The sequence below is a fragment of the Hemiscyllium ocellatum genome, chromosome 34 (assembly GCF_020745735.1).
Source record: "Hemiscyllium ocellatum isolate sHemOce1 chromosome 34, sHemOce1.pat.X.cur, whole genome shotgun sequence".
In the NCBI taxonomy this organism is placed as follows: Eukaryota; Metazoa; Chordata; class Chondrichthyes; order Orectolobiformes; family Hemiscylliidae; genus Hemiscyllium; species Hemiscyllium ocellatum.
The window spans coordinates 38,301,683-38,324,986 of record NC_083434.1 but is presented as its reverse complement, the minus strand read 5'-3'; the positions used below and the strand labels follow the sequence as shown (position 1 = coordinate 38,324,986).

At 41.4% G+C, this 23,304-nt stretch overlaps 1 protein-coding gene across 8 annotated transcripts in view; it reads right to left on the bottom strand.

Annotated features, from left to right (window-relative positions):
• Nucleotides 1-23,304, bottom strand: part of ulk4 (unc-51 like kinase 4) — a 496,983-nt gene that overhangs the window by 210,507 nt on the left and 263,172 nt on the right. For all 8 annotated transcript variants that reach the window (XM_060850207.1, XM_060850208.1, XM_060850213.1 and 5 more), the window contains 3 exons: nucleotides 7,529-7,580; nucleotides 7,259-7,403; nucleotides 5,934-6,026 (listed from right to left, as the gene is read on the bottom strand). In XM_060850207.1, the coding sequence (XP_060706190.1) occupies nucleotides 5,934-6,026; nucleotides 7,259-7,403; nucleotides 7,529-7,580 (290 nt within the window). The remainder of the gene's footprint in view (nucleotides 1-5,933; nucleotides 6,027-7,258; nucleotides 7,404-7,528; nucleotides 7,581-23,304) is intronic.

Genomic DNA, 23,304 nt, shown 5'->3' with positions numbered 1-23,304 from the left:
CAGAACTCATAGTAACTAGGAGAAGGTTGATACTTGTGTAGAAGATGGGAAGGGGGAGTGAGGGTGAGTAAACGATAGGCGAAGATTGAGCCCAAAGAAAAAGAAAAACAGTTGGACAAACAAAGGAGTGGTTAAAGGTCAGTCTGAGGGAATAAATAGCTGCTAATGGGAGCTGACAATCAGTTGTGTATGGAAGCAGCCTACATGATGACAAAGCCTGGTGTATTGGGGTTGGAGTAAGGACATGGATTCAAGCTCTAAAATTGTTTAACTCCATATTAAATTCAGAAAGCTGCTGAGTTCCCAAGCGGAAAATGAGGTGCTGTTCTTCCGGCTTGCACTGAGCTTCATGGAACACTGCAGCAAGCCTGAGACAGAGATGTTGGCCAGAGAACAAGGCGGTGTTTTGAAGTGACAACTGGAAACTCAGGGTCTTCTTTGTAGGCAGAACATAGGTCAACCAGTCTGGGTTTCATTTCCCCAGTGTACAGAAGGACACATTGTGAACAGTGAATACATGGACTAGATTGAATTAAGTACAGGTAAAGTACTGCTTCACCTGGAAGGATTGTTGGGGTCTTGGATGGATATCCACAGGATCCCAAGTCATCACCTGTGTGCTGTCACCCTGTAGTGACTCTCATTTCCTCAATGCTTTCAATTCAAAATCTCATTTTGAAGTCTGAATACCTTCAGTGGTTAGTCATTCCATGTCACTATAACCCCTTCTCACCCCATATTTCCCCAAGATGGTCTCTGTTCTTCTGATGTCTAGTGTAACATTGACAACCATGTCTTCAGCATTCTAGGATCTAAGCGACAATTATTCCCTTCCCCATAAAACCCTGTAATACTCCACCAATTTTCCCTGCCTCGAGACCTACCTCTTTGTTCCTTCCTGATGTATAATTCTTTGTGTTGGAGGGTTTTTTTTGTCTAATTACACATCCATGAAGGAACTTGGGATGTTTTTCTAAGGTGCTATATAAATGCATGTTATTGTGATGTGGTTGTTGTAAAAATTACAGCGCTGGTCAAGTAAAAACAACAATCTTTCTGAATTGGACAATCAATTGCAACTGAATTGATTACTATTTAATTCCATGCCTGAGCGCCACTTCATACATCATTTTACAATTTTGAATCTAATGACATGGCCTGCCAACTGGAGCAACAAACAAACAATTTTAAACTGGAATCAAAACAAAATGTGGGGAATGAAGAGGGCAAGATTTTATATAGAGCTGTGATCTGTAGTCTGAACTTAACTGCAAGTCAGTTCTGAGGAAATTCAAATAATAGAAGCAAAAACACAGGAAGAAAATTCAAGCTCTATAATTGGAAGTATTGCTGTTTACCTAACACCAACAATCCAATGACGATTGCTGACTGCATGCTTTCCACGTATTAATTCTGACTGTGCTTGTGTGTTTTTTAAAACTTAAAACTTCATTTACATTTTATTTACTATTTTATTTCTCTTACCTGATATAGTCTTTGATTACATTTGTTTCATTATTAGGTATTTTTCACTGTGTTTAACTACATTTACTGCTATCACTGCTAGTGCACACACCCAAGCATAGCCTAGTCAGAAATCTAACACCTGTACGCTGATATGTTTTAAGACTTATTTTTTGCCGATCACACTTCATCTGTTAATATGTATAAATTCAAGTTTGTATGTTACATACCTGGTTAAAATTAAATAGAAGTGGTGTTGTCTATTCCCAATACAGTTTGTACCACTCTAAGTATTGGCTCCTATGCCATGCATGGCCAACATATAACTTTTGAAATCTGCAGATATACTGTACTTCTGATGTAAGAAAAGCAGGTGGAGCTCTAAGCACTCAACAACTTGCCAGTTGAGGCTGAGCTTTTAGATTATACAACCATGCTATTTGGAGCTGTCTCATTTGACCTTGCTACTTCCCTCTTTATCTTTGAACTATCTAAAACACTCTTCTATCATTGTGTTTTCAATTTCTTTGCCTTAATTCTTCTTCATCTCCAATTCATTTGTCCTCTTCGATTTCCAAATTGCTCCCAGATTTTCTCCTATGTGATGGGTCCCCTACATAACTATAATACTTAAGAAGTGCTTTTTAAACTGCCATGATTTTTGCAAAAAAAACTATTACACTTTAGTACTATTTTTCAAGACTGAAAACATGTAAGAAAGGCTGTACGTGGTGATTATGCAATATTTATATGACATTAAAATTAGGAATTCAAATTCTAGCAGTGGTTTACAGCTTCTTAATACTTATAGGGAGGTGATCAGTTGATCACTAGCTACTAAAAATTAACATCTCCAAGGAATCACAAATGAGGGACAGCACTCTCGCTAAATAACCTCTTCATGAGGGACAATATGATGTTGCAAAGGAAAGAGGAGATAAAACAGAAAAAAACCCCAAAATAAACGTATGAAGATCCCTTTCATTATTCTAAAACAGTTACAAATTTTAAAGCTGTTGCAAGAACTATATTACTATGAACCAAAGCAAAACTTTGCACTTGGACAGCAGTGCATGTGATCCTACGTACATTGATTAATCACTGGAATGGCATTCAGAACTGTTGCTTAGAAACAAATTCAAAGGACCTTTGCAAACTACTCTTACTCAGAGTTTACACAGCATTACGTTTCAATTATTAACATCCCAACTGAACATTCAGCATGTGACTGTTCATTTTTAACATAAAAACAATGTGTCTTGGATTTTTACTTCAGATCATAACAGGTTATTTCTCTTATTTCACATGAAAATGGAAACAAAAAAGGCCACATTTTGTTTGCTGGTTTCATAAAGACCTTTTCCTGCCCTTTGCCCCAGGACATAAGGATGGGAAATAAATGTCAATCTTGCCATCAACATCTGCAAGAGAATGAAAGAGCCACTTGGTAGTACAGAGCTTGAGGGAAAAAGTGAGGACTGCAGATGCTGGAGATCAGAGCTGAAAATGTGTTGCTGGAAAAGCACAGCAGGTCAGGCAGCATCCAAAGAGCAGGAGAATCGACGTTTTGGGCATGAGCCCTTCTTCAGGAATTCTCCTGCTCTTCAATGCTGCTTGACCTGCTGTGCTTTTCCAGCAACACATTTTCAGTACAGAGATTGAGTACTGTTGAAAAAAAGAAACATGCAGTTGAAGCTTTTCATCTTGCACTCATCAGGACAGAGGCAAGAATACCGAATTTTAAAGGGAACAATAATTTATACTGCATTTGAAATAGGGTGCTGACTGATTGGCAAACAGACATTGGTTGTCAAGGCACAGCCATGGAGAATGTACCCAAAGATTCTGTCTAAATTTCAAAAAAGACATGTTGATGCTGATTGGTCAAGACATTGCCATGGGGAATTTAGCAGGGAACAGCTGCTCCCCAAGTTTTTGTCTAATTGAAATGGCGCAATGCTTTGACAAATTCCTTCTTCCTGCAGAAGACCGGATCCTGAGTATGAACATATGTAGTAGCTTCTAGTACATGTAGAGGGTCCGTTACATCTGTTGGCTGGACGGCTTGCTTGTAATGCAGAATGATGCCATTAGTATGGGTTCAACTTGACTATTATTGTACAGACTGAGTTCACCATGAAGTGTCCGCCTTCTAGGTTGGTTGCCAGCAAGTTAAACTCATCATTACTGTCTTTTTCTAAGAAGAGAGCAGTTTATGGTCCACATTCATTTGATCAGTCAAATTTTGAGCCTCATTGACAACTTTAAATAGGTTGTCAGGATAATTTCTGGCACACACAGAGCTTACTGTTTAAAATTTTAATAACAGTTCGGCCTTCTAAGGGACTTTTGATGATAAGTCTCATTTTTTAAAAGTCACTCGTGGGCTGAACCAACACTTAGTGCACATCCCTAGCTGCCTTTGAGAAGGTGGTGGTGAGCTGCCTTTTTGAACTGCCAGAGTCCTGTGATGTAGGGGCACCCACAATGCCATTAAGGAGGGAATTCTAGGGTTTTGACACCATTGAGGCAATGCTTCAATCACTGAGAGTTCACTTGCCAAAAATTAGCATCCTGTTTCTCATGTAGTATGAGTTGTCAATCCCTTTTAAATTTTGTATTTTGTGTCTGACCTGGTAACTGTAAGATGGAAAGCTTCAACAGCATTTATCGTTTCTCAGCAATAAAAGAGCAGACCATTTCACAGAATGTGTGTGTTCAGTGTCCTGTGGAAAATATGCAATAAATTGTTTAAAATAAAACTGCAGACAATTTTTAAAGTGCGACCAAATCCTTATATGACTATTACCAAAACCTTCCTGTAAGTTCTTGTACACCATTTAATATTTCCCCCATGTCATGTAGTGTTAACTGCAACTGAAACAAATGAGTAAACATTAAAAATTGATTCGAGTGTTATAATAATGAATATTTTTAGTTACTTATTTTAAAGCTGGTTACTGTCTATCTTTCATTAAAACTAAGGTACACGTAAAATAATCAAATGCAAAAGACCATTAATGTGGTAAAAATGTTAGCAGCTCACTGCTAACCTTCATTTCAGATCAAAACTTATGGTTTAGTGTGTTAGCTGGCAATGGCATGATGAATTATGAACCAAGGATACTATTTACTTGATAAGTTTTACTTTATACTTAATAGTCAAGAGTGTGGTGCTGGAAAAGCACAGAAGGTCAGGCAGCATCAGAGGAGCAGAAAAATTGACGTTTCGGGCAAAAGCCCTTCATTACGATTAGCAACTCTTAAATTTACAAGAAGTCAAACTTCCACTCAGGACCTGAATGTAGGGGACAATTTTTAAATCAATGAGAGGATAATTAGGCAGCTTCTGCAATGCGTAAGACACCTACCTTACAAGGTTATCATCTAAGATTAAAGCTGAAAACTACTCCCTTACTCTTTTAACACATTTGTATTCCTGGGCAGTACAAATGACAACATTGATCACCTCATAGGAAATTTCCCCCTCCCTGGTTATCATCAATGTCTCTTCAACACAATATTTTTAACTTCACTTTGCTTTATGGCTGTGACCTGTATGATTTGTGAGAATTGAGTATTCATGCACAAAGAAAAAGCTGCGTCACTGGTTTAAAAACGGAGAGGAGTAGCCAGTCTCGAAGATGGCACTTCAAAACATGTGTGTTTAGAAAAGTTCTTCATATTTCAAAATAGCTTGCCACCTTCAGGTAACAATGGACCTGAACACCTAGATTCTCTATACATCAATTTTCCCCAAGGCTTTTCCATTTACTGTATAGTTCTCTCTGGAATTGCATCTTCCAATACGAATCACCTTGCATTTGTCTGGATCGAACTCCATCTGCCATTTCTCTGCCTAACTCTCCAATCTATCTATATTCTGCTGTATTGTCTAAGAGTCCCCTTCACTATTTGCTACTCCACCAATCTTAGTGTCATCTGCAAACTTGCTAATGAGGCAACGTACACCTTCCTCCAAATCATTATTATATATCACAAATAACAATGGTTCAAGCACAGATCCCTGTAGGACAACACTGCACACAGGTCTCCATTTCGTGAAGCTCCCTTCCACCACTACTCTCTGTCTCCTGTTGCCCAACTAGTTCTCTATCCATCTAAATTTGTTTAAGAACTATAACCTGGTGTTGTGCGATTTTTAACTAAAGTTGTTTAATATATCATTATAACTCCATGACACTGTAACCCTTTTAATATAAATCCTGTGCCGTATGGTCATGTTCCACAACCACCCAATGAAGAGGCAGCATCTTGAAAGCTAGTACTTCCAAATAAACCTGTTGGACCATAACCTGGTGTTGTGTGATTTTTAACTTAATGCAATCATGTAGATTTCCTTTGATCAGTACCTCTAGAGAAATAATAAGCAAAAGGTATTCACTGACATGGTTATGATGCGTTACATATCATAACCTGAAGAATTCTCCCATTTAATTAGAGCATACCTGATGAAAATTGGACTATGATCCGTCAGGGTAACAAGCAACTTCAAGGCATATAGTGGCACTGGATCAGGTTCCATCAAAATCTGATCATACCTGGAATTTTTAAAAAGGTCATAAGCATCTTGAAAATTAGCACATTCATCCTCCTATCCTTCCTCTTTGCTAAAATGTGGCTGTTTTTTAAAAAAATTGGATGGACAGAATCCCTCCTCGTAGGCTGTATTTATTACAGACAATGATTTCCCATCTCTAGTACGTCTGTGGTCTAATATATTACTTTAAATAAGTTTGTTACTATATTATGAAGGATAAAGTAATCTCAATCATGCAACTGGACCTGTATTCTGGCTGGGACATGAAAGAGGTCTGAAACCGTTTTTTTCTTCATAAATAAATCCAATACTTCTCCACAAGAACAAAAAAAATTGTCTAGGAGGATAACGTGCCAGCCTGATGATACAGATAGGCCTCTTGATCATGCTGTTTTCATTCGTGCTAGAGTTCAAAGGTATCACTTGTAACACTGGATGCCAGGAGCTTGCAGGGTCCAAATATGCTGATACTTCTTTTTCCCATCATTTGTTCTGCTTCTATTTGAAATGGCCATGGAAGTAGGAAGGGTTCATAAGTGATCAACCTGACTACATTCTACTCCTGCTCCGCTCGAGCAAAGATCCTGCTATTCAGGTAAATTTCTTTTGAGGTGGGAGCAGTGACCCATGAAAAGTCCCTACTCCCACTACACAAATCAGGGGAATCCTAGGCCTGAATGCTCTGACTTGGAGATGAAAATGGCACTAATGTAGCCAAATCCGTTGCGATTCACATTTGGCTTGAGGACCTTAATTCTGATCTCTTGGTCTGATCATGTTATGATCACAACATTTCCTTACACAGCCATTTCCCAACTCGTAATGGAGCAATTACACAGTTCACCAACAAAGTAAAAACTGCACCTTCTACTGTTTTCACTCCAACCTGTCTGACAAAACAAATTTCTCCATAATTAATCCCAGCAAACCAACATAACAGAAGGAAAGATATACTGACAATCTTACTAAAATATATATCTTCCTAAAAAGACAATTGAAGTGAGTTTATAATTTTATTTGTTGAGAAAAGGAATACTTGAAATAAACATCACTGCCTTTAAGCTGTTATCTTCAGTTTTTTAAAGTAAAATAAATAGGAACTTGAAACTTCCTCTTCATGTCTTGAATCTTCAATGATTCTAAAATACAGCATTTGAAGGTAAGGGCTTTTAATAACTATGGACTTTTCACATGATTAGACAAGATAAATTCCAAAATGATGTATTGACTTACTGAGGGAGTAGTGATTCTTGGAAAAGAGTCAGCAATTTGCTGTTTGTCATAAGATTCTCCCCTTTCTCTCCTATCATTGCCTCATGGTTTGCCACGAGAGACATGGTTTCTGATAGTAACCTCAGGCTGAAGATCCGCCACTCCACTTAAAAAAGAATCCATAAACATGAAGGGGTTAACATAGTTCCACAAAAGAAATGAAAAACGAAAGGTGGAATTGATGAAAATTTTAATCACTATTGTGCTTCTTCTTTACTGGCAAATACTTACCATTCTGACTAAACACCAAGGATACCAAGGGTGGGAGAATGCAGTCAACAATCTGAAAACCATAAATAAGCAAAGATTAAAGGAAAATATGTGGTGTTTGAGACAATTTTAACTCAAAAGCGATACTTACTAAAATGCAGTACATTACACACATTTGTATTTCTTTGATGTTTGTTTTTTGGCTATTTTTTTGCCACCATTTGTTCTTCTCCCTGAAGGTTCTGCCTCTTGCAGTGATGCAATTTCACAAAAACATAGCACTCTCACTCGGGTGGTCACTCTTACAACGAGTGTCAGAAGTGACTGTCTGGGAAAAGCACATCATACTTGAGCACAGTCCAGATCTCCTCAGGTAAGTTTGCTCTCATTTTCAACTGGATTGCTTTTTTCAACATGTTGACCAGGCAGAAAACTCAAACACCTGTTCTAGGTACATCCCAAATTCTATTACCATCAATTTTGATGGATTGTCAGTTTTACATCTGGATGACATGATTTAAAGCTACCCTCCATTTTCTCAGTTGGAGCACAAGTACTTTCACGCAGACGAAAGTGCTTTGCAGTCAACTTGATTGCAGATTCTTATCATGCTATTTTATATGTATTTCCTTTGATACTGTCAATGGGCCACTTAGTATAAACTTGACACAGCAAAAAGGATAACCTTCAACCTTTCCCTCCTGAAGTTCCTACCAGTAACCATGATTCTCTGCTTTCCCATCTCTTTCTCCTTATTTCACTTCAATCTGATTCTTTGCTACCTTTTTATGTCTGATCCCATCAGTCTACATGCCAGTGACTGATAAATACTGTGTTAACAAAACCCTTTGATCAACAGCCACGCTTTGAAGTTGGTACCATTTATCAAAGAGGCCCAATCTATTCTGTGATTCTCATTACAGTACACCAGCAGGTAGAGAGGCTCGTCAAATCAAATCACTGTATGGGAACTGAGAGAATCCAATAAGGGAGGATGGAGTTTGATTATATGGTGAAGGAAGAATTGAGCTAGATCAAAAGTTAATGTCATTGGATGGATTTGGTTCACATAGGTACAAAAGGGAACAGTTCAAATATTTTTAAAAAACCCAATGAAGCTACCTGGATCCATACGCACGGTGTTTCCCACCGCAGGATCAACATGCTTGCTATTGCCTTATCAACTACTTTGGTTTTATTTGTCTAAAACACTCTGTTCAATGTAGTATAAAAGATAGCTATTTCAAAGTATATTGATGTTACAAAGTTGAGCATGAAGTGGGAGGCTGGAAGCTAAAGATTAAATGATTGTTTAAATTATGGGAGAACAGGGTGTGTGGTCCCTTTAAGAGATAGAGTGATTTTCAAAGATTGGATATTCTAAAAAAATGTGCCTGCAAGCAGCTGTAGATGCACAGACAGTTCTAAAATGGAAACATATAATAATTGGCTGTGTGATTAGAAAACCTAAGGCTTTTTTTTGTTGTTTTGGCAACAAGCTTGAATCAACCAATTAATTTAAACCAAACCCTTAGATACTGAAAACCTATCACATTTAAACCTGATGGTTTTAACTATCTGGAAGCAATCTGATTGTAAAGAAATTAATAAGTCATCAAGGGTAGAAAGATGCTAGTATTTTGAAAATGTAGAGAAAGCCAACTGCCATGTGAAGTGAGAGCACACCCCTCATCTGAGAAAAACATCTTGCTCACACATGAATTTTCCACACTTTCTAAAAAAGCACCATCTATTCATGAAGGTACAAAGCATTCTCCAGTAGTATTACGTACACTAGAATTCAATGGAGACAAGCATTCAGAACAGAAGAAATTACAGAGGAAACATTCCTAACAACAGAAGACTGGAGGGACTGTGGAACATTCTGGAACAGACGTTCAGTCTGAACTCTGAGAGACTAAATTTTATTGTTTTGTTACATAAGTGGAACTTGTATTTATTTGAACAGCATCCTATTAGAATCTTGTTTTATTCTGAAGTAGGCAGTTAGAGAGGAATTTCTCAGATTGTTAGTTGTTTTGTTAATCTGTTCACAGTTGCAGTTAGATAAATAAATTGTTATTTGTGATTGTAGAGTCAGTGAAAGTATTTCACTTCATTTAAGCATTTCTTTATAACAGATTGAGAGGAAGATTATGCACTTGTCACACTTCTTTATCGGATTACAAGGTGAGGTGAGTTTCTCTTGGTGTTTTGGTATTAATTATCAGTGGGTGTCAACCTCCATGCCGTAACAGTTGATTAATGAAACATAATCCCAAAACATTCAATATAGTTTATAACTTTTGTATAATTGCCAGACTCCCACTTATTAAAATCCCAGCAAACTGCTACATTTCCCACCAACAACTTGCATTTTATAGAGTCTTTAACACCTCAAAACATCCCTGCTGACTTACAGGAGTGCATATAGATCAACATTTACAGTTAGCCAAAGAAGGAAACATTTGGAAAAAGTCACTATTCACATGGTCCAAGCAGTAAGTTTTAAGGAGGCTAGGAGGGATAAGACCTTTGAGAGGCTTCAATAAGAATGAGAATTTTAAACATGCTGCAATGGGGCAGCATGGTGATACAGTGGTGAGCACTGCTGCCTCACAGCGCCAGGGACTTGGGTGCGATTCCAGCCTTGAGCTACTGTCTGTGTGGAGTCTGTACATTCTCCCAGTGTCTGCACAAGCTTCCTCCGGGTGTTCCGGTTTCCTCCCACAGTCCAAAGATGTGCAGGTCAGGTGAATTGGTGATGCTAAATTGCTCCTAGTGTTCAGGGATGAGTAGGCTAGCTGCATTAGTCAGAGGAAATGAAGAGTAATAGGGTAGCAAAATACTTACTCTGCAGACAGTCAGTGTGAACTTGTTGGGCCGAAGGGCCTATTTCCACATTGTAGGGATTCAATGATTCTACGGTGATGTGTAGACAGGATTTGATCCATGTGAGATTAGGCACAGCAAAGATTAGGATGGTTTGTGAATGGTGTTAGATAAAATCACTGAATCCCTACAGTGTAGAAGTAGGCCATTCGGCCATCATGTCCACACTGACCCTCTGAACTGCATCCCAACCCCCCACTACTCTATCCCCGTAACCCTGAGTTTCCCATGGCTAGAACATATAACAATACTGGCCCTTGTTGTTGTGCCGACCTTTTATCCTACTCTAATATCAAACTAACCTACATACCCTTCATTTCTCTATCATCTATGTGTTTATCCAAGAGTGGCTTAAATGTCCCTAATGTATTTGACTCTACTACCACTGCTGGCAATACATTCCACGCATCCATCATTCTCTGTGTAAAGAACCGGCCTTTGACATCTCCCCAAAACTTCCTCCGATCACCTTAAAATTATGCCCCCTCATGACAGCCATTTGTGCCAGTGGAAAAAGTTTCTGGCTATCCACTCTATCTATGCCTCTCATCATCTTGTACATCGCTGTCAAGTCACCTCTCGTCCTTCTCCACTTCATCAAGAAAAACCCAAGCTCCCTCAATCTTTCTTCATAAGACATGCCCTACAGTCCAGGCAGTATCCTAGTAAATCTCCTCTGCACCCTCTCTAAAGCTTCTACATCCTTCCCATAATGAGATGACCAGAACTGAACAGAATAGTCCAAGTGTGGTCTAACAAGGGCTTTATAGAACTGCAGCGTAAACTCACAGCTCTTAAAGTCTATTCCCCCCTGCTAATGAAAGCAACACACCATACATTGTCTGAACAACCCTATTAACTTAGGTGGCAACTTTGAGGGATCTATGGACATGGAACCCAAGATGTTGCTCTTCCACACTGCTAAGAATCCTGCCTTTAACCCTGTAACCTGCATTCACATTTGACTGCATTCAAATCTGCACATAGTTTGCAGATGACACCAAAATTGGAAGTGTAGTGGACAGAAAAGAAGGTTACCTTCAATTACAACAGGATCTTGACCAGATGGGCCAATGGACTGAGAAGTGGTAGATGGAGTTTAATTCAGATAAATGCGAGACACTGTATTTTGGGAAAGCAAATCTTAGCAGGACTTATACACTTGATGGTAAGGTCCGCGGGAGTGTTGCTGAACAAAGAAATCTTGGATTGCAGGTTCATAGCTCGTTGAAAGTGGAATTGCAGGTAGATAGGATAGTGAAGGCGGCGTTTGGTATGCTTTCCTTTATCAGTCAGAGTATTGAGTACAGGAGTTGGGAGGTCATGTTGCGGCTGTACAGGACATTGGTCACGCCACTGTTGGAATAATGTGTGCAATTCTGATCTCCTTCCTATAGCAAGATGTTGTGAAACTTGAAAGGGTTCAGAAAAGATTTACAAGGGTGTTGCCTGGGTTGGAGGATTTGAGCTACAGGGAGAGGCTGAACAGGCTGGGGCTGTTTTCCCTGGAGAGTTGGAGGCTGAGGGGTGATCTTATAGAGGTTCACAAAATTATGAGGGGAATGGATTGGGTAAATAGACAAAGGTTTTCCCTGGGGTGGGGGAGTCCAGAATTAGAGGGTTAGGGTTAGAGTGAGAGGGGAAAGATATAAAAACACCTGATGGGCAATGTTTTCACTCAGAGTGGTACATGTATGGAATGAGCTCCTAGAGGAAGTGGTGGAGGCTGGTACAATTGCAACATTTAAAAGGATTTTGGATGGGTATGTGAATAGGAAGGATTTAAGACCATAAGACATAGGAGTGGAAGTAAGGCCATTCGGCCCATCGAGTCCACTCCGCCATTCAATCATGGCTGATGGGCATTTCAACTCCACTTACCAGCGTTCTCCCCGTAGCCCTTAATTCCTCGAGACAACAAGAATCTATCAATCTCGGCCTTGAAGACATTTAGCGTCCTAGCCTCCACTGCACTCTGTGGCAATGAATTCCACAGGCCCACCACTCTCTGGCTGAAGAAATGTCTCCGCATTTCTGTTCTGAATTGACCCCCTCTAATTCTAAGGCTGTGTCCACGGGTCCTAGTCTCCTCGCCTAACGGAAACAATTTCCTAACGTCCACCCTTTTCAAGCCATGTATTATCTTGTACGTCTCTATTAAGTCTTCCCTCCCCTTTGGAGGAATATGGGCCGGGTTCTGGCAGGTGGGACTAGATTGGGTTAGGATATCTGATCAGCATGGACGGGTTGAACCGAAGGGTCTGTTTCCATGCTGTATATCTCTATGACTCTATGATTTCCAAAATGAATCACTTCACATTTTTCGAGATTGAACTTAATCGATCACGTGTCTACTCCTTTGGCTTTTATGGCTCAGAACCATAATAAGATGCCTGCCTCTCCTCTGAATTAAACAGTATTGCAGTGACAGAAGCGGGTATCCTGTAAATTATGCCCGATAAGCCTATATACTACATAGTAATGCAAGCAATAGAATCTGGCAGCCTTGAAACCAGGGTAAAGTAAGTAAGTGCTAAGAAAGTAAGCTAAGTGCCATAAGAGGGATTACGTGTAAATGCTTGAGATGTGTACGTGTCTATGTGTGAAAGCAACCTGGCATAAGCATGCAAGGCATAAATATCCTTGAGTTCTGTAGTGAAGTCCTAAAGTACTGAAATGGACATGATGATCGGTGAAGCTAGTAATTTGGCAATGCCAATTGTGTGGAGGAAAGGTGGAAGAGGACAGTGTTCATGGAGCTTGCAGGGAAATCATAGTGAAGCTGCAGCTATAGAAGGCCCGGAGAAGTAAGCATCAAGCTATGGCGCTAGGCAACCCGTTTGACTTTTATGTCAAGAATTGGTGTATACAGTTTCTCAGCGAATAAGGGGAGAATTGGAAGCTGTATGGAGATGAGACAAGCTTAGCTATTAATCAGATGCAAACGGATGGAAACAAGGTAGTCACCTCTCATTAGTGACATTCAGAACATGTCATGTAAAAATTAGGAGGTAAATCATAAATGTGTTTTACGATGCTGGGAACCTGATTTTCTTCAGTCTTGCTGTATTTTCCCAACTTTCTCACCATTGCTCATGCCATTCCAAGGTATGGAGGAAATTCTGCCCACAGTTTCTGCCATCTTCCCTCAATAAACATTGAGCAAAATAATTGTGCAGCAAGGCCATACAATTCAAAAGGTTTCCAAGTTAGATTCTTGGGCTTGTAATATCATTGTGATTTATAGATTGTTTCAGCAGCACCCCTTGCCCAAAAGAGAAAAACAACCCATGGTTCCTGCTTCTAGTTACCATCCCATGATGCCCCTTGGGCTGCACTACGGACACTGGCTAAAAACTGGGGCATGTATGAAAGCCAATTCTTCCTGTTTGCCCCATATGCGTTTCTAAATTGAATAGGCTGGTGACATGCAATTATCTCCAGTGGGAACATGAGTATTTACTTAGAAGAAGGAAAAAATGGAACCTCACCCCATCAGTGTCCCCCGGAAAGCACAGTGAAAGAGGACACAAAGAATGTCACAATTAAATTCTTCCATCTTTTACTAGATAAGTTTCATCAACTTGTTTTAAGATTATTCTAATTGAGTTATAAAAACCTCTTAATTGTGCTTGAATTCCCATTCCAATACTCTCATTTGTAGATTTTTGCATTTCTTTAAAAGGTGCAAACAAGTCAACAATCACAGAAATACATAATAAATAAGCACTGGCATCAATTCACCTTTTAATGTTTGAATATTTCATATTTGATGATAAGAAAAGTCTTGGAAGTGAGTTGCTTTCTCAAATAATTTCAATATAAATAATTTATGCAAGTTGACAACAACCTCCTCCTTCATGATACAATGCTCTAATACCTTCATACACTCCATTAAGCAGTCATACACAGAGTAAAACAAACTTGCTACAGCCAGGGTACAGCAAAACAAATGTCATCTTTTTACTTTGAGATTTGTACACTTATTGCGACAAAAGGTATATTTCTGCAAGTTGCAACAGCTTTTTTTTTAAAAGGTTGTTGGGAACAATCCAATATCACACACAGTAATCATCAATTTCACATGAGCCAGCATTTTGCAGGCCCTGTTGAGGTGGCAGCATTTACTAATGAACATCAGTGACACTCATTCCCAAGTAATGGTGTTTATGGAAGCGATTCTAACTGCTACCATATGAGGTGGGAATTCATGTGGAAACAGGAATTCACACCTAAGTTACAAAGTGGTTGGAATCACTTCCATTAGCAGTGGGGTGCCAATAGAAAAAGGTAGATAGTCAAAGAGTCATGGAGATGTACAGCACGGAAACAGACTCTTCTGATCCAACTTGTCCATGCCGACCAGATATCCCAACGTAACCTAGTCCCATTTGTCAGCGCTAGGCCCATATTTCTCAAATGAGAAAGTGAGGACTGCAGATGCTGGAGATCAGAGCTGAAAAATGTGTTGCTGGAAAAGCGCAGCAGGTCAGGCAGCATCCAAGGAGCAGGAGAATCGATGTTTCAGGCAGACGCCCTTCTTCAGGAATGAGGAAGGTGTGACAAGCAGGCTAAGAGAAAAGGTAGGGAGGAGGGACTTGGCGGAGGGGCGTTGGAAATGCGATAGGAGGAAGGAGGTTAAGGTGAGGGTGAAAGGCCAGAAAGGGCGAGAGGTCGGGAAGAAGATTGCAGGTCAAGAAGGTGCTGCTGAGTCCGAGGGTTGGGACTGAAATAAGATGGGGGGGAGGGAAAATGAGGAAGCTGGAGAAATCTGCATTCATTCCTTGTGGTTGTCGGGTTCTTAGGTGGAAGATGAAGCGCTCTTCCTCCAGGCGTTGTGTTGCCATGGTCTGGTGATGGAGGAGGCCAAGGACCTGCATGTCCTTGGCTGAATGGGAGGGGGAGTTAAAGTGTTCAGCCACGGGTGGTTAGGTTGATTGGTGAAGGTGTCCCAGAGGTGTTCTCTGAAACGTTCCGCAAGTAGACGGCCTGTCTTCCCAGTGTAGAGGAGGCTACATCGGGTGCAGCAGATGGCGAAGGAATTAGGAATATGGGATGGCGTTTTACAGGGGGCAGGGTGGGAGGAGGTGTAATCTAGGTAGCTGTGGGAGTTGGTCGGTTTATAGTAAATGTCCATGGAGGTGCAGGTGAATTTGTGACGGGTGTGGAAGGATCCCTTGGGGCCTTGGAGGGAAGTGAGGGGGTAGGTGTGGGCGCAAGGTTTGCATTTCTTGCGGTTGCAGGGGAAGGTGCCAGGAGTGGAGGTTGGGTTGGTGGGGGGTGTGGACCTGACGAGGGAATCGCGGAGGGAGTGATCTTTCCAGAACGCAGATAGGGGAGGGGAGGGAAATATATCCTTGGTGGTGGGGTCTGTTTGGAGGTGGCGGAAATGATGAAGGATGATACAATGTATCTGGAGGTTGGTGGGGTGGTAGGTGAGGACCAGTGGGGTTCTGTCCTGGTGGCGATTGGAGGGGCGGAGTTCAAGGGCGGAGGAGTGGGAAGTGGAGGAGATGCGGTGGACAGCATTGTCAACCATGTCTGAGGGGAAATTGCGGTCTTTGAAGAAGGAGGCCATCTGGGTTGTTCAGTTTTGGAACTGGTCCTCTTGGGAGCAGATGCGGCGGAGGCGAAGGAATTAGGAATATGGGATGGCGTTTTACAGGGGGCAGGGTGGGAGGAGGTGTAATCTAGGTAGCTGTGGGAGTTGGTCGGTTTATAGTAAATGTCCGTGTTGAGTTGGTCACCTGAGATAGAAATGGAGAGGTCTAGGAATGGTGGGGGGGGGGGTGGGAGAGATGTCTGAGACGGTCCAGGTAAATGTGAGGTTGGGGTGGAAGGTGTTGGTAAAGTGGATGAACTGTTCAACCTCCTTGTTGGAGCACGAGGTAGCGCCAATACAGTCATCGATGTAGCGGAGGAAAAGGTGGAGGTTGGTGCCAGTGTAGCTGCAGAAGATGGACTGTTCCACATATCCGACTTATCTCTGCATTCCTAGACACAGTCCTGTCCCCCTTAGTCCAAGAACTCCCAACTTACATTCAGGACACCACCCATGCCCTCCACCTCCTCCATGATTTTAGCTTACCCAGCCCCCAACGCCTTATCTTGACTATGGACATCCAGTCCCTATACACCTCCATCCCCCATCACAAAGGCCTCAAAGCCCTCCGCTTCTTCCTTTCCCACCGAACCAACCAGTACCCTTCCAGTGACACCCTCCTTCGACCGACTGAACTGGTCCTCACTCTGAACAACTTCTCTTTTCAATCCTCCCACTTCCTCCAAACCAAAGGAGTAGCCGTGGACACCCGCATGGGTCCCAGCTATGCCTGCCTCTTCGTCGGATATGTGGAACAGTCCATCTTCTGCAGCTACACTGGCACCAGCCCCCACCTTTTCCTCCACTACATCGATGACTGTATCGACGCTACCTCATGCTCCCACGAGGAGGTCGAACGGTTCATCCACTTTATTAACACCTTTCATCTCGACCTCAAATTTACCTGGACCGTCTCAGACTCCTCCCTCCCCCTCCCAGACCTCTCCATTTCTATCTCGGGGGACCGACTCAACACGGACATTCACTATAAACCGACTGACTCCCACAGCTACCTCGATTACACCTCCCACCCTGCCCCCTGTAAAAACGCCATCCCATATTCCCAATTCCTTCACCTCCGCCGCAACTGTTCCCAGGAGGACCAATTCCAGTACCGAACAACCCAGATGGCCTCTTTCTTCAAAGACCACAATTTCCCCTCAGACGTGGTTGACGATGCTCTCCACCGCATCTCCTCCACTTCCCACTCCTTCGACTTTGAACCCCACCCCTCCAAATGCCACCAGGACAGAACCCCACTGGTCCTCACCTACCACCCCACCAACCTCCAGATACATCGTTTCATCCTTCATCATTTCTGCCACCTCCAAACAGACCCCACCACCAGGGATATATTTCCCTCCCGTATCAACATTCCGGAAAGACCACTCCCTCCGCGACTCCCTCGTCAGGTCCACACCCCCCACCAACCCAACCTCCACTCCCGGCACCTTCCTCTGCAACCGCAAGAAATGCAAAACTTGTGCCCACACCACTCCCCTCAGTTCCCTCTAAGGCCCCAAGGGATCCTTCCACATCCATCACAAATTCACCTGCACCTCCACACATATCATTTACTGCATCCTCTGCACCCGATGTGGCCTCCTCTACATTAGGGAGACAGGCTGCCTACTTGCGGAACGTTTCAGAGAACACCTCTGGGACACCCGGACCAGCCAACCCAACCACCCCGTGGCTCAACACTTCAACTCCCCCTCCCATTCCACCAAGGACATGCAGGTCCTTGGCCTTCTCCATCGCCAGACCATGGCAACACGACGCCTGGAGGAAGAGCGCCTCACTTTCCACCTAGGAATCCTCCAACCACAAGGGATGAATGCAGATTTCTCCAGCTTCCTCATTTTTCCCTCCCCCCACCTTACCTCAGTCCCAACCCTCAGACTCAGCACCACTTTCTTGACCTGCAATCTTCTTCCCGACCTCTCCGCTCCCACACCCTCTCTGGCCTATCACCCTCACCTTAACCTCCTTCCACCTATCGCATTTCCAACACCCCTCCCTCAAGTCCTTCCTCCCTACCTTTTATCTTAGCCTGCTTGTCACACCTTCCTCATTCCTGAAGAAGGACCTATGCCCGAAACGTCGATTCTCCTATTCCTTGGATGCTGCCTGACCTGCTGTGCTTTTCCAGCAACACATTTTTCAGCCCATATTTCTCAGAACCTTTCCTATTCATATACCTATCCAGATGCCTTTTAAATGTTGCAATTGTACCAACACTTCGTCTGGCAGCTCATTCCATACATGCACCACCCTTTGCATGAAAATGTGGCCCCTTAGGTCCCTTTTATATCTTTCCCCTCTCACCCTAAACCTATGCCCTCTAGTTCTGGATTCCCCCACCCCAGGGAAAAGACCTTTGTCTATTTATCCTATCCATGCCCATCATGATTTTATAAACCCCTATGAGGTCACCCCTCAGCCTTTAATGCTCTAGGGCAAACAACCCCAGCCTGTTCAGCCTCTCCCTGTAGCTCAAATCCTCCAACCCTGGCAACATCCTTGTAAATCTTTTCTGAACCCTTTCAAGTTTCACACCATCTTTCCGATAGGAAGGGGACCAGAATTGCACACAATATTCCAACAGTGGCCAAGACAACATCCTGTACAGCCGCAACATGACCTCCCAACTCCTGAGCTCAATGCTTTGACCAATAAGGGAAAGCATACCAAACGCGTTTTTCACTATCCTATTTACCTGTGACTCTACTTTCAGGGAGCAATGAACTTGCACTCCAAGGTCTCTTTGTTCAGCAACACTCCCTAGGACGTTACCATTAAGTGTATAAATCCTGCTCTGATTTGCTTTCTCAAAATAGGAATGAAGGAGAGAGGAAAGTAAAAATTAATGACAAGAAAATAAATTGGAAGGGAAAAATAAGTCGCAGTGGCAAAGGGATAAGTTGGAAATTACTGACAAGGATAGAAAAAAGGTGCAAAATGATAGCAAAAATGGATAGGGAAGAGTGGAAATGGATAACAACAAAATAGAGCAGGGAGAGGGAAGTGAACAACAATGAAAGGAAAAAGGGAGAGAAAAACACAAAGGTGGTTAAGGAAAGGAGAAACTGCTGACATTAACTGAAGTGGAGAAGGAATATCAGCTTGAAGACAAGAGTATAAAGAGATTGCTGACGTCCAATGGGGCAAGAGAAGAATGGCAGCCTAGAGGGTGGAAGAAGAGTACTTGCTTTTATCAGGTTGGAAAGGGAGAATAAAATGGTGTGGGTGTGCGTGTAACCAGAGAGAGGAGTCTATGAACTTGAATGTGTTGAGGAAGAACATTACATTAACTTGGAAGAAGAACAATTATCAATACGAACTGGGTGGATTTGAAACAGAAGGTAGAGATGGCAGCATTGTTGTAATGTTACTAATCCAGAAGTCCAGACTAATGGTCTGAGAACATGGGGTCAAGTTTCACCATGGTAGTTAGCAAACTTTAAATTCAACTAATAAATCTGGAATATAGAGTAATAATGACTATCACAATTCTCATCAATTCCTGTGCAAGTACATCTGGTTAACTACATTTTTAAGTTCTTTTCAGGAAACCTGCAGTCCTTACCTGTTCTATAACTTATACATGACTCTAGACCCACAGTAATGTAGTTTGCTCTTAAATTGCCCTCTGAAATGGCCCTGAAAATGTGTTGCTGGAAATGCGCAACAGGTCAGGCAGCATCCAAGGAGCAGGAGAATCGACCTTTCGGGCATGAGCCCTTCTTCAGGATTTCTGAAGAAGGGCTCATGCCCGAAACGTCGACTCTCCTGCTCCTTGGATGCTGCCTGACCTGCTGCGCTTTTCCAGCAACACATTTTCAGCTCTGATCTCCAACATCTGCAGTCCTCACTTTCTCTGAAATGGCCCAACAAGTGACTCAGTTCAAGGTTAAATAGGAATGGGCAACAAATACTGGCTTTGCTAGCCACACCCACATTCCATGAAAAACTAAATTTAAAAATAATCTTTGTAAAAGGTTGGTATGTGAATGGAGAAGAGTGGGATCTAAATCTGTTGGAATAGAATGCCTTTGTTAGTTGCTGTGGAATTTGGATGCAGGAAAGGAGCAATTAGGGAAATGGTTGTGTGGTTGAAAATTTACATGTTGATTTATTTTGTATTCACTCGTTTGATATGAGCATCACTGACAAAATGGCATTGATTGCTCACCCCTTGTTACCCTTGAGATGATGGTGGTGCGAGCTACTGTTTTGAACCGGTACAGCTGACATGCCCTTAGGGAGGGAACCCCGGAGTTTTGATCAGTGACAATGAAGGTGAAGTGACATATTTCCAAGCTAGGATGGTGACTGGCTTGGAGGGGAATTTGCAGGCAGTGGTATTCCCACATTTTTGCCGCCCTTATCCTTCTAGATGGAAGTGATCATGGATTTGGAAGGTAATGTCTAAGGATCTTTGGTGAATTTCTGCAGTGCATCTTGTGGATAATACATACAGCTGCTACTAAGCGTAGGTGGTGGACGGAATGGATATTTGTGGAGATGCTGCAAATGAAGCAAGCCACTTTGTCCTAGATGGTGTCAAACTTCTTGAGTGTGTTTTTGGAACTGCATCCATCTAGGCAAGTGGGGTGTACTCCATCACACTCCTGAGCTTGTGCCTTGTTGATGGTGGACAGGCTTTCAGGAGTCAGGAGTTGAGTTACTCGTTGCAGTATTCCTAGCCTCTGACCTGTTCTTATAATCACTGTGTTTATCTGGTGAGTCCAGTTGAGTTTCTGTTCAATGGTAACTCCAAGGATGTTAATAATGGAAGGTTCAGTGATGGCAACACAATTGAATATCAAGGAGCAGTGATTAGATTATCTCTTATCGGAGATGGTCATTGCCTGGCATTTGTGTTGCTGACTAATAGCATGCCAAGTGGCTCTATGATAGTGCCAATGGTCCATTTTTAAAACAAGGCATCCTTGCTTTATGGTCAGCACAATCGAGACAGTAAATGAACCTCCCACTGGATTGGAAACAAGCAGTGCTGTCATCAAAGTAAGTGAAGAAAAGAAATAGGGATGAGTTACATATGAAAGAGGCCAACAATTTTTTTTCGGCAGCCCAGTGTAAACACTTCAACTCCTCTTAGCACCAGAAAAAATAATTTATAACAGAAGATTGTCACTGGTCCTTTGGCTGCACACTCTGCCCAGTTGTGTCCGCAGTGTCAATCAGAAAACTACATATGTCACAGGGGACCAAGTTTTATATGAGATAAGGACTCTCAGGTTGAGTCAGGTAGGCCTATTGCTACCGTGCATTAAACCCTTCACTGACACTGATCCATTTCCATCCTAATGGTTATGATGAACAGCATTTGCCATCTTGAGTGGAGATCTCCTATTGCAAATGTATTTGAACTTAATGAATATCATATCACTGTTTATTCAAATACCACATTTCTCTTCTACCCTGTGCTTTGTTTCTAGTTCAAAATGAGATGTGCAGGAGCAAACAGTCAGAGATTAAGCAGGAACAGTATTCAAATGCCAGTGTTACATCAGTGTTTACAAAACATAAAATGTACTGCATAACAGATGACTGGTGAAAGTACTGGACATTTTTCTCCTTATATGATGGTCAGACCCCAGCACTTAGTATTTCTAATGAAAGGTCATCAAACTGAAATGGGAACCATTTCTCTCTGCCAAATCTGCCCTGTGTTTCCAGTGTTTTTTATTTTAATTTCAATCATTCCTGACATTAGTTAAAAATATACCAAAGCTTGGAATCCCAATGGACTGATATTCTCAGACATGAGTGTGATGGGCCCAAGAAATACCCAGCTAGTGCAACTATCACTGCAAACTGTATTATGATACATTTCCTCACTGTAGTAAAATGCAAGCCTTCTACAATAAATATACAGCTAGAATATATGTGAAATATAACCCAATCAGATCTATATCTGGTACAAACCATTAACTGATTACTACAAATTCAAATGTGTCCAATTTCAAAAATACAAGAAGTGCATTAAGCTCTAAGGGCAAAATAACTATCGGTGGAAAATGTAACTTGTTAATATATGAAGAGCACAAGCAAAATTAAGATGAATTTTTTAAATGAATTTTTAAAAAGGACAAGAACCACTGTCACAGCACATTATATGGCATCAAATTTACAGCATCTCCCTCAGAGAACTTAAACACGTTCAATATTCTGGAGTTTCGGTACTAATTAGCAGAGAACCAGTTATTCCCAAGTGTTGCAGCATCCTTTGTAAATACAGCTTTAGCTAAAAGCCAGAGATACTTTGGCTAGAGAAAAGTTGTGAGAGCACAAACTTCATTATCGTGTAAATTACCATTAATAATTTCACTTGTCTCCTGATTCTTATGCAAAATGAGTATTTTTTGATTATGTTCCAGTAGCTATCTTTGCTCCAACAATAAATGAGAGGAATTCTCAGGAGGTCAAAGAGTTGCTTTGAGAGATGATTATTTTGGCAGCAGGCCAAAAGCCATGCATCACAAGACCCACTGGGACATGACCTAAATGGATACCACTGGACTGGATGTTTTAATTGAGTAGATATCATGTATAAATTTTAATTTATTTTATGCAACATTAGAAATGTGTTTTATTCTGTATTTAAAATGTGTTTAACTACCTAACATTTGAATTAATGCAATGACATAGATTTGTGCACATTTTAGTAAGCAACTGGAAACTAGATTGCAAAATACTTCAAGATGTAATTAATTAAAACTTAGTTACAGTAAATTGGTATTGGGTATTTTTAACTATACTCTTGCATCTCAGTTCAATACAAATATCGCATTTCTTTAATCTGTGTGAGTGATGACGTACAACTGTACTTATTCCTGCAATACTAAATTTTAGTGGCCAACATCCTTACCCAGTATTTAAAGAATGAATAAACAGACATCATCAGACAAGATCTTCAAAATGGATGAAAGATCATCAACCTGAAACTTGAATTCTGCTTCAAGATCCTGCCAGTCCTACTGAGTATTTCCAGCATTTTTTTTTTGTTTTTATTTCAGATTTTCAGAACCCATATTTGAGTAACTGCTTCAGGATGCCTTCTACAGATCAATGTAAAGGAAGCTGACTAATCTCGGAATTTGAGAATTCAATAATTATTATGATAGATATTCATTTTATAAAGGTTTATCATGGTATTTGTGGGACTTTCTCTCCCTCCAATTCCTCATACCAGTTCATAGCATCAGTTGTGTCACTGGAAAAAGATAATATGATCGCGACCACCCCACAAGTTATCAGAATAACTCTGCCAAAG